General features: G+C 36.8%; 1 protein-coding gene across 5 annotated transcripts; it reads left to right on the top strand.

Annotated features, from left to right (window-relative positions):
* The first annotated feature begins 546 nt into the window (after positions 1 to 546).
* On the top strand, positions 547 to 10,234 carry cuedc1b (CUE domain containing 1b). 5 transcript variants are annotated; one of them, XM_044119380.1, is made up of 12 exons: positions 547 to 745; positions 885 to 939; positions 1,653 to 2,299; positions 3,462 to 3,586; positions 5,161 to 5,287; positions 6,544 to 6,802; positions 7,129 to 7,185; positions 7,350 to 7,463; positions 7,551 to 7,638; positions 8,595 to 8,653; positions 9,413 to 9,479; positions 9,838 to 10,234. In XM_044119380.1, the coding sequence occupies exons 3-11, from the start codon at positions 1,988 to 1,990 to the stop codon at positions 9,475 to 9,477; spliced, it is 1,206 nt and encodes a 401-aa protein (XP_043975315.1). In that variant the 5' UTR covers positions 547 to 745; positions 885 to 939; positions 1,653 to 1,987; the 3' UTR covers positions 9,478 to 9,479; positions 9,838 to 10,234. The 5 variants fall into 5 exon arrangements, with proteins under 5 accessions (XP_043975315.1, XP_043975316.1, XP_043975314.1 ...); XM_044119381.1 differs by lacking the exon at positions 885 to 939 and having other exon boundaries at positions 6,547 to 6,802; XM_044119379.1 differs by lacking the exon at positions 885 to 939.
* The last annotated feature ends 2,364 nt before the right edge of the window (positions 10,235 to 12,598 follow it).

Genomic DNA, 12,598 nt, shown 5'->3' with positions numbered 1-12,598 from the left:
AAGAGCAGTGACTCAGAAAACTTAAGGATGCACAAAAGAACATAGAATACTGTTAATCAGAATCAGTGATGAGGAGTTGAGAAATAGAAATATGGCAACAAAAGGAGGAATGAAGATAAATGGTGTTTATGTAAAATACAAAAGTCAGTGTCGAAAATATTAATGAGAAAAACAGAAGGGAAGAAATAATGATCATGATATTAAGGGTAGGTCATACTTATAATCTAAATGGCATTTTAGGTTTAACTGGGAGGAAAAAATAATGTGAAATGAGGAGGGAAAGAAAATGTAGAACATCTATTTATGGATTGTGAAAGTTATGAGCCTGAAACGGAAAGATTGAGAAAAACAGTAAGAAGAGGACAGGAATTACATCTTAAGGAATACTGGGAAGTGAAGAGGATATTTGTGCGTTAAGGAAAGAACTATTTATTTGTCTTCATACTACAAAAATTAAAAAATAGAACACAGAGTATAGAACACTCGCGTGCAGTAGGTGGCGGTATGCACTTTGAAGTCGTTTGCAATCCGCCATAATAGAACAGAAGAAATAGAAGAAGAAGAAAAAAGAAAACGAAGGAGAAGAAGAAAAATAGATGAACTGCAATAACACCTGAAAGGGTTCGTGCTATAGACACTACAGTGGTGTTGGAATTAAAGGATTTATTATTTGACATCACAACCAGACCCACTGAGGCTCTTCCGTACGTCGCGTGTCAGCGTCCCTGTCTTGGCCCAATAATCAGTGAGTAATCCAAATAACTTCCACGGTCGCTAGCATTGTGATGGGAGGGGATATTTATTTGACAGCGGTGATTTGTTGCTTTTAAAAACATAAAACCACGATAAGTCATTTTCATTGTCATGTATGATCATTCCAACAGCTTTGGCCTCGCTATGCAACAACTTATTACCGACGGATCGGACCCACAGACACAGGTTAGCTGCTAGAGCTGAGGTGATGTTAAGACTTAATTGATGAAAGGCTGCTGGCAGCGCTGGCTAATATGTGGAGTGATTGATGTCGGATATTTCACGTTTTGTCTTGTTGGAACATCATCTTCCACCGTTTCATTTTGTGAATAAAAGTTTGAAACCTCGAGCCACTTATCGTTAATAACATGAATTTTCCCAATTCCTTAACAGCATTTAAGTAAGTAAAAACACACCAAATTTAACCTGGACAGGAGCAGGAATCCCAAACTTATAAAAATCAAAATCGTTAAGAAAGGGAGGGAATAAAGAAGCCTTTACGTCACAGATAAAAAAATAAATAAAAATTAATTTGCACGTTTTAGACTTCAGCTTGTGAAAGAATTTTCATCGTATATATTTTCAATAAAATACAGTGAAGTTTCTGGTTACAGTAATGTGCAAAGGGCAGCAAAAAGGTTTATTCAAGCAACAGCTGCTCTGGCGGGCATTGAACCTTTTTTTTTAAATTTCAATATCAGATGGCCTGTCGGTGTATCAGTGGTAAGTCTTTTGTCCAATGAATATTATTTATATGCTGGCTTCAGCATACCAAAAGTATGAGTATGTATTTTCATAAAAGTAGGAGTACAGTAGTATGCATTGCCTCTGTTGGTGAAAACGATCTTTGTGAAGTGTTTGTGTAATGAGCACCATTTCTCTCTCTGTTGTCTCCTTAGGTGATGACTCTCTTCTCTCCTAGTCCTTGAAATCTGCAGCACAACTTGTGTGAGCAGACCGCACAAACAACCTCTTTAAAAGTACTAAGATGGACATTTAATTTTTCCCAAAGAGCGAAATGACCGTCGCGGTCTTTTAGTAGAAACTGATAAGGAATGCTGGAAAAATCATGGAAGATTAAATGCAACCAATCGATTTTATTTTTGCTTGTAAATTTGATCTTTTTAAATCATAATTAAATTATTTTCTTTTAAGCAACTTCCCCTCGGGGATCAATAAAGTCTATTCTGATTCCAAGTGGGTTGGCAGCACCTGAGACAGCCAATCTCAAAGGATGACCAGCCTGTTCAGGCGGAGCAACAGCAACAAAGGCTCTGAAAGCAGTGGAGGTAGAGATGGAGGCGGCACTACTAGTGGGCAGCTCAACAACAGCAGGCCCAACCGGCCAGTCAGACACCTGGAGTTCAATCAGGCCATGGAAGACTTCAAGACCATGTTTCCCTCCATGGACTACGAGGTGATTGAGTGTGTCCTGCGTTCCAACAAAGGAGCTGTGGACGCCACTATCGACCAGCTGCTTCAAATGAGCATTGAAGGACATCACTCGGACGATACCTCGGACTCAGATGACAGCATCCCGGCAGAGGTCAGTAAACAGTTTTCTGAGGTCTGAATCTCCCTAATCCAACCAACACAAAGGAGAATATAAGTTATGCTGGGATAACTGGGATACCTTTCTTGTTCCAGTGTTGCTATAAAGGTTGTGATAGTTTGTGTGTGACCACATTACCAAGATACTCAAATTTATACAATGTTAATCTAAATGGAGTTTTTCGCTGGTCTATACCCTCCGATGGCGGCACAATGTCAGTTTATCTGACAACCTGTGAAGGCAACAAATTAATTCATCAGCTGGAGTAAAGGGACAAATGAGGTCCTTGGGTTTGAAATGAATAAAACGACATCATCACCATATGCTAAAGGTTTGTGAGGAATACCTTGATGTGTTATTGGTAAAATATCAACAACTCAGTCGTTTATGGGCAGCCACAGGTTCTAGAGCCAGGACAAAAATACAAGGAGAAATAGGATCTCCTTGATGTCTGCCTCTCTATAAGCAAAAGGGATTTGATATGTGGAGTTACTGATGCCATTGATTGTTTGTACAAAATTCTAATCCAATTGATAAAATACGTATCAAATCAAATCTAAATTTAGAAAGCACTGTGAACACATGTCGTTGACCAAATTTGTCTGTTAGTTCTCCTCATAATCCGCTAATAACTGCAGGCATCTTGTCTTGGCATTAGCTTCCTTAGGATCGGTTTAATATCCTTTATTTATTTATGCATATTTCAGTATTAATCTTGCATGGGTTTTGACTTAAAAAACAGAGCTCAACTATCTAAGCAATATAGTTTTATCACAGTTAATTTATGATTTCATGGATGTTTAGGTCCATTTGAACAGCATTATAGCTGCAGCATGCTGCTTTTACAGAAATGTTTTTTTTTTCCGTAAATGTTCAAACTTTCACCATGTTGTGACGGTATTGTATGAGACAGAAAATCTGTAAAAAATAAAAATACAAAAGGCATCACTCCCAATCAAGAAGAACCAGAGCCAGGAGAACTACCTTAGCACTGTCAGTCATGTTTGTGTACGTTCTGCTCAAGGGACGGACAGAAGGAGATCGCAGAAAAGTGGAAATAAAAGTAGTGTCCTTAATGGCATTGTTCATTTGTTTTTATTTGTTTGATAAAATAATTTTTTACGATTAGAAAGTTGGCCTTGTATTTGTTTTTCAGATTCTGGAGCAGACCCAGGAACCCGACAGCTCAGATGAAGAACCACCTCCAGTTTACTCTCCACCAAAATCCAACATGTACTCTGACTGGAAGCAGCCAGAGACACACATAGTGTCTCCTCCACAGTAAGAACCTGGGACTGCTTCTGCACCTTTGCAGGATACGCAGTTTAAAACTGTTCTACAAAACACAGGGGCTCAATATATAAAAACAGATTTGCACTAATGTGGAAGAAGGCCAAATAAGAAAACAAAATTCAGTGAGAAAATGAGATTTTTTTTTTTGTACTTTATTTTTGATTCACCACTTGAATTTCAAGAAATATGCAAAAAAAGAAATCTGGAAACCTTACAGACTATAAAACCAATAACTAGAAATTCAAAGACCCCCCCACCTTCTTCAAATCTAACAAAGTTGGTGTCAAATGTTTGTGCTGTAAGGATTTTTGTTTGTGCTGCCATAATTTTAAATATATTACTAAAAGAGTTTCCAGAGGTCATTCAAAGCAAAAGCAATGTGAATGAAAATTATTGCTGGACAAACGAGCACAAATGTAGCTGAGTTGATTGACACTAAAATGTGTTAGATTTTGTGGTTGATTTCTTAAGACCTCTGGAAACATTTTTTATTAGAATTTTACTGAACATACCAGCACAATCCTAACACAAACATTGGCACCAATTTTTTGTTAGATGTGGGTTAAAAGGGGGGGGAGGTCTGGTTGACCTTTTGACCTTTAAACTTTCATTAATACCTTCAAATAGTTCGGCCAGGGCCTGCTGTCAAGTTCGGCAAGCTGATGCCTCTAAGCGAACAAAATGCCACAGCTGTCGTCATGCGTCTACATCAATGGGAAGCGATTTTGCCGCTTCGCATGAATGAATGAATGAATTTATTGTCACTGTACTGCCTGGCAGTGAGCGTCGGTTTGTCAATGGCAACCTTGGGGGAAATCTACAACTCAAAGATTCCTTCAGCAGAATTCTGAATAAGCCACTATTTGGTATACAAATACTCATTTGTTCTGAATTCTGTTGGCGTTTTTATTGGGAACCATCCTGGAGACCATGGTGTGGATGAAAGTTTTGGGTATGTTGCCTTTGTCTGGACATGAATGTGTCTGGGCTCAGAGGTTGTGCTGGGAAAACGGTGCGTGGATGAACTGAAAGAGTCTAGCATCATGTAGTTACATATGTACAACTGAATTCCAGTTACAAAAAAGGTTTAGAGACCATTTAAAGCAAATTAGAAAGGCTAAGACTCCACACTTTCTCCAGCTGTTGAAGATAACTTTTCTTTCTCCTTCACTATCAACATTGCTGTGGTTTTGTTTGCAGGAGTTGATTCTTAAGAAATGGATTGACATCATTTTAACTCTTGCGCTCATTTAGCATAGATTTTTTTTCTTTTTTCTTTTTTTGTTGGGGGGGGGGGGGTTGAGACAGTCATGGCAACCTGCTGAAAAGCAAGCAGTCTATAATCTCAGGGAGGCTCAGAAATAGAAATTAAATCAGTCTTTATCCAAAAACCACCCCCAAAAGTTCAGAGAGTGATTTATGAAATCCTCCTTAAAAGATTATTATCAGTGCGTCTGGCAGCCTCGAAGATTCACAGCCTGAACTTTGTCAAGTTTTAATTGTAACACAAAAGAGGATAAGCCGATGATGTATGCTAATGATTTGTTGGTGGGCTATCTTAGATCGGAGACCCATGTGCCAGCAGACGACCAGCAAGTTCGAATCTACAGGAACTGGAACCCCCCGCTGCTCGGAAATCTTCCAGAGGACTTTTTGAGGATTTGGCCTCAGCAATTAAACAGTGTGAAGGTACTTTATTATTTTGTTCAGAAATTACTTACAAACAATTACAACTTTTGATGAATGAAAAATGTTTTGCAAAAGTGATGTGTAAAGTTTTCTGATCTTTTGTTTTGGGTATTTTTACCCTTTTGGCTTGTACACATCATTTCTCCTGAAATCTACATTAAATTAACATTTTTAGCAACGTTTTGATGACTTTACTTTAAAGTGGATATATCACACTCTTAAATCCTTCCTTTTCACATGAGTCACTCACTTATAGTCTATATTATAAAGTAGAATTTCTTGGATGAGGGAAACAAATGGCAGATTCACAAAAGTGGTTAGCCAGAAGTCATGACCTTGTTTAGAAAATGCATCATAGACGAGAACAACGTGATGGAGGATAGAGAAAATAGAAAAGACTGAACAATATAACCCAAAAAGAATATAAAGATATCCACGCAGCATTAGGAGAGAGTAAATTACATTTTTTTATACTACTAGACACCCAAAGTACACAAAAACATTTATTTGAATTTGTGAATTTTGCACTATATGTCCTCTTTAAAGTCTTACTGCACTTTGAACCAATCTAGTTATTTTACTGATGTAGTTTTGAATGTATTGTAGCTTAGTGGTCAGAATTGAAGAATGGATTTAGAAGTTTATCTAAAATTGTACTATTTTTATGTCTCCTGGGTGACTTAAAATCAAGACACCTGGTAGAAAACATTGCTCAAAATAATGGTTTTAATTTTAGTCGGTAGTGTGTAAGACTGAAACAACACTGTCATTATCATCATATAACACCTGTTATGACCATGAAGGAGTCTTCTGAAATGTTCGACTGTTGTCATGAAGTGTCATTCGGTCAATTATGACTTTTAATGTAAAGTTGCACTAAAGGTTGCATTAAATGCCTATTAAAAGTGTCAACTTTGCATTTTTCTGTAAATAATGACATTTTAAATGAAAAGTTCTATTAAAACTTGCATTGAAAGGCCAATGAAAGTGTCAACTTTGCATTAAAAGTGTCATTATTTACTGAATGACACTTCATGACAGCAGTCATAAACATTCATGAAGACTCATTCATGTTCATAACAGGTGTGATATGATGTTTATGACAGTGTTGTGACAGTCTCATGCCCACCTCTTCAAATAAAATATTACCTTTTAGTCTCACCAAACTCTCTTCTTTTTGGAAAACGCTGCTCTATCCTTCAAAGTGAACTGGTATTGCTGACACATTATGCCGGATAAATTTGTCTTCATTTCAGCAGTACTCGCAAAGCAGTCCGTCTCAGCCCTCCTCAGCCTCCTCGGTGTCTGTGTCCTCAACAAATCACAGGACAGCTCAGGCCGGTTCTGTGTTTGGAGCTACTTTGGCTGCTGAGGGTCCCGATATGACAACAGGATTACAAGAGAGCACACTGATGCAGTATTTGGAAGACGAGCGCATAGCCCTGTTTCTGCAGAATGAGGAGTTTTTGAAAGAGCTGAAGCGCAACCATGAGTTCCTCATTGCCTTAGAGAGAGGTATCACCTACTGTTGTTTACGATTGAGAAAATCTTCCTTAAATGTTTGTATTTTTGAAAAGCTAACTTGAAAGGAGATTTAAATTCCTCTGGTTTGGGTTCTGTCTTTTATTATTGATGTAAAAGTGCACAGCAAAATGAGCATGGTATAAGGGCTGGCCTACAATAGGTGGGCCATTTTTCACTACACTTAACAGTGACAGTTGTAACACAAGGGCATTTTCCTCGGTACAACTTTATTTGGAACTTGAATCAATATATATTGGATTATCATATGAGGGTATTCAGTACATTAATTGTCTCATCTCTGTCTCTCTTTATTTCAGATGGGTTGAAGTATGGATCAAAGTCCAGCCATTTATCAAGCCTGGACACTTCCACAGGTAGCAGTCAGTCAGTGTACAGATCACTTGTTTACTTAAACAGGAACAAACCAAAGTTGTTCATTTCTGGTTCCATATATGCTCATGTATTAACACTAATATAGAATTTTGCACAAACATCATACTGTGAACAAATGGGAACTATTTCACATGTATGTCTGTAGTTCCACATTGCAGTATGGGTCCTTTGTGTGCAGGGGAGAGGTACTCAACAGATTCGCACGACCCTCCGTCAGATGACGCACTATTCAGAGACAAACTCAAGCACATGGGTAAATGTAAGTTCCACTTCCGACTGTTAAACAACTGTGTTGGCCGTGGAAGCATTTGTTTGTGTTTATGATATCTACCTTTTGCAACTTCAGCAACAAGAAAGAAGCTCTTTGAAATTGCCAGAACGTTTTCTGAAAGGACGAAGAGGAGAAAGTCTAAAAGAAAGACTCTCACACACTTATATCCTTCCTGTGACGTCACATGGTCCTAATATAAAGTTGGTGGTTTTATTCTGTGGTGGGAATCTGAGAGACAATAGTCAACATAGATTTATTAAAGTGTTGCTGACATGATGTGGGAGTAGCATAAACTACATGCTATCATGTAGCATAAACTTATGCAAGTTTATGCTACATCATTCACTTATAATTATTTTTTTAGAAATAAAATGCTGATTGAATGCAGACATGTTTTTAAACTTAGCCCTGTGATGAGCTAGCTGGATGACTCCTTTACAGGACGTGATGTAACGAGGGTAATATCAAGTATCCCGCCATGTTAGCAGGGATTATGCCAGTGAACACATAAATCTTCAAGATCAATGGACGAACAGATCCTTCTGCCCTCTGTAGCGATCATTTCACGTCACACAAGAGTTCCAAACTCGTTAAATATGTGTGTGTATATATATATATTTTTTTAAAAAAGAAATATGATCATAATACTGCAAATACTGAGGCAATACTTGTTTGTAAACGAAGCACACAACTTGGCTGCAGAGAGAGCCATCCTTAGACTCGCTGGTTGCCGTGGTTACCCGCCGTGGTGGTTTTGTTCTAACATTAAGTAGCATGCTGTCAGCATACTCCAACTTATTATCACAGCATAGTAAAAATAAGTCATGCTACCAAACTAACATTAGTGAAAGGGAAACGTCATAAAGACCCAAACACGTTGCATGCAGGTGAGCGGATAGATGAGGAGGAAACAGTTCAGCGTGAGGCAGAGCGAGACGAAGAGACGCTGTATGGAAAATAAAACTTCCGACATCTGCACCAAGTACCAGTCGAAGACAGGTGACCTGTGCAGGCTGCGAGTTTTCAATCCTTTTATTGGCCTAATTGTGAATAGTTTCAGTTAGTTTTTGTTTTCATGTCTCCTTGTTTTGTTTTTTTTTTAACTAAGCTTGTGTTCAGATTGGGCACAGCTGACTCTACAGCAAATCTCCTTGAAGATATTGAGGCAAACCCCAGTGGTGAGCATTACCAATCTTCTCAGTTTTGCCTTTGTACTTTGCTGGTGGTCTGCTTTTACTTAGGCGGATATCTCAGATTAAAATAAAAGGATCCAACCTAAAACTTTTCTCCATCTTTCTGTTCTACATTTACAGCATTTTTATCAGGTGTTCTATATTTCTTTATTGCTTTAGAAATAAAGTGCTATGGTATGGTACATCAATTTAGCATGAACTGTGTCCTTTGGACAACTCTTGTCCAATTGTGGGCCCTTTGTCACAGACCACAGAAAACAATAATCAAGTAAAAAAAAAAGTTACACTTTATTTGAAGTGGTCTGCATAAGACTAACATGGCACTGTCCTAAATACGACATAAGACCTGTTATGAACATGAAGGAGTCTTTATGAATGTTTGACTGTTATTATGATGGGTCATTTAGTGAATAATAACACTTTTAATGCAAAGTTGCTTTAAAAGTTTCATTAAAAGTGCCAACTTTGGATTCTTTTAGTAAATAATGACACTTCAGTGCAAAGAGGCCACTTTTAATGGACTTTTAATGCAACTTTGTAGTTAGTGTCATTATTTACCAAATGACAACTCATGACAACACTCAAACATTCATAAAGACTCCTACATGTTCATAACGGGTGTTATGTCATGTTTATGACAATGTCATGTCAGTCTTATGCACAGCTCTTCAAAAAAAAAAAAAGACTTGAAATGTTCACTGAGAGTAGATGTGAAACATTTTTGTTGCTTTTATGTTTGTTCAGAGGAAGATGGTAAGCCAAGAAGAGGTATCCTTCAGGAAGACAAACAACTTGACAAGCCAATATGATGGTAATACACTTTTTTTATCCAATGCTTTTGAAAAATTAACTTTGTGTAGTTATAAAGACTACAAATCAGTGATGGCAAAAAAACAACAACTGTGACCTATCATATTGAAAACCACTGATAGTTCTCTACACAGACTAAAATTTTTTCCCCCACCGCTGTGTTGATTTAAACGTCTGTAAGTCAACTTGTGAGCTTGTGACCTCTTAGTTTCTTGTGATTTTCTGTCCTATTTTCTTTGTCTGTTGCTGACAGTGTTTGTTTCAGTTGCATCCTAGGAATTCTCAACTCCAATATCAAAACTCGGCGATCTCCATTCTCAAACATCCTAATAAGATATTTTGTTTTCCTTCTTATTTAGTTCTCCCAAGTGTCTGGATAGACAAAGTCAACAGGTGATGTGACGGATCTGTCGGCTGTCAGCGGTGAATACCTTCCACTTCTTGATGCCCTTTTCTTGTTACAGTTAGGGTAATAATGGACACAACCTTAATGTGTTAGCTCTGTATTTGACCCAGGATCCTAATCACGTATTACTTTGAGAATTCAATGTCTTTTTTCCAAGTAGTTCTGATCGATGCTAGATCAACATTAAACAAGACACTTTTTAAACACTTTCTGAGAGTTGGACTTAGACGTACAGCTCATTATTTAGCTCCTTATCAAATAATGTAAAGGCTTTCAGTGTCATAAGATCTTGTCTAATTTTTACGAATGTTTTCAACTGAAATGGCTGGAAATAAAATTTCTTAACTTCACTGTTGTGCACAGCGTTATATTTTCCTTGAAAGTTTGTTAAAGGTGTAATCCTGGATTTTACAGATTTGTTTTAAAACGTGATCAAATATTATTTGCTGGAAATTTCAGTATTCCATTAGTCTAATTAATTTTAATTAATTTAGCAATGAAAGTTTCAAAGTAAAAACTGACACTTTTATCCTTTGTGACACAAAATGGTACATCTTCTCAAACTGTACTAAAAAAAAATTCTACATTTGTATATTTTATTTCCACTTTCACTGCATTAAATGTTTTCAACAGCTTTAGACCTATCCATAGATATAAAGTTTTTCATATTTTTAAAATCTAAATCTTTTCTATGTTTTGTGCCTGTTTTGGCCAAAAAAGAGAGGTTGTTTTAAAGGAAAAAAAAAAAAAAACATTTAAAATATTTTCCAAAAATAAACTCTAAAGTGGAGTACTTTATTTATGGGGGGGAGGGGGGGAACACTTGCGGGGATTTTATGGAGTTCAATATTTCAAGTACTTGTATTTACAAAAAATATGTTTTGGAAATATTATGTAATAGATTTCTCTGTATTTTGCACCATGTGGTTGTCTGTGTTTACAAAGTTCCACTTCCCTCAATCAACCAAACCAAGAGTCTTCTGATCTAGCCTCATTATTAACCAGTTTCTGTTCATAATATTCCAAATATTCATATATGTGATATATGTTAAGCGTGCATTTTGGAAGGGAATAGAACTATGTCCCTATTGAAACTTGATGAAATGAAGGGGCTTGTGGTAATATCACCACACCTATTAACTGTTTCTTGTACTTTGGAGGCAGAAGCTTAGATTAGTTAGGTTTTCATGGGAAAGTTATTTAAAAGCGCTAGGATAACTGCCCATCGAAAATATGTGGTAATAAAGTGAGTCAATGGGACAGAAGGTGTTAAGTGTGCACAAAGTGCATATCTTTTGTTCTACAAAAGTCCTGGCCAAGATTCATAGAATCAACTATTATTCTGACTGAGATATCGAGAATCAGAAAAAAAACATTAAAGCAGGATGTCTCATTTTGGCCAGCGAAGGTGACTGGAGTTAATTCAATGGCAAATAGTATCTTTGCTGTGGAATTACGTAATTTAGCAGCGCTGCTAGCAGCTCGTCACTTTGAAAAACGGACAGTAATAAAGAGGAGAGGAAAGGTGAAGCTTTCTGATGGAGCTGCAGTTTTGCCCCACAGTGTCAAACACCAGAAATACATAATATTACCTTGTGATGTTAATTTTATTGTTCCTTTGGATTTAAGATATAAAAATAAAGTTCATGTGTAGCTATTGCATTGCCTAAATACAAAAGGTTGCTCATTAAAAAAAAAGTGCCAAAATGTAATTACATATGTATAGAGGAATAATAAACTGAACTAAGTCTTTATCATTATGTTTAGGCCAGCAATGAGTTTCTATAAGATAAAATGAAATATGTGGGTTTAGTTAACTCCAATAGAACTTCAACCTCCAGGTTCTCCATTGCTGAGTGCCAGCTGCTGTGCGCTCGCGTCCCGCCCACCGTGGTGAGGAACGCGGACCATCTTCTGAGGTAAGCGTGATGTAGATCTAGAAAGAAAAGAAGTTAACAGTTGATGTCAGTGGGAATGCACAGAAACGCACTGTATTCACCGGAGGAAAAAAATAAAATATAAAAATAGGCCCAGTCTCATAATTATTCGATCAAGATCTCGTGAGAAAATATCTTTCAACAACTACACTGTTAAACAAGCTACTTGAGCTCAAACAATTTGAGAAAACCGATTGCCTCAGTTTAGGTTTATTGAACTAAACAATTGAGTTTCAAAAATATTAAATGTAAGTACATTTAATTCATATTTTCTGTGAGGAGTACCGGGGGGATTATAGTGCCAGTTTATTATGGAAAGTGAACTATGAGTATCCTACACTCATAATGTAATTACGAGTGTAATTAATTATTAAATTGAGTTTAAATTACTTAAAACGTGTTGATTGTACTCATTAAATCAAGAGTTACTTAGATGGTAAATGTTATTTAAGGAAGATCCAGTTCAGCAAAGTTACTCAGCTTTTTGAGGAAACCGAATGCCTAAAACTATTTAAGTTACCTTATCCCAATACAAACAGACATATTATACTACAATAAAACGAAATATGGACTTTACTCAAAAAATTATGCAAACTTGCTTAAGAAATAGTTTTCAAAACATAAAAATATAGGTATTCGCAAGTTGCAATTAATTGAGTAACATTGACTTGTGCAATTTTAGTGAGCGTGACTTAAGCTAACTTCATAAATCAGTGAGAATATTGTAATTACTTCACACTGATTTGTGATAAAGGGGCCAGGAGTGACGCATCAAGC

The sequence above is a fragment of the Gambusia affinis genome, linkage group LG06 (genome assembly GCF_019740435.1).
Source record: "Gambusia affinis linkage group LG06, SWU_Gaff_1.0, whole genome shotgun sequence".
NCBI classification, from domain to species: Eukaryota; Metazoa; Chordata; class Actinopteri; order Cyprinodontiformes; family Poeciliidae; genus Gambusia; species Gambusia affinis.
This window is presented reverse-complemented; position numbering and strand designations above follow the sequence as displayed.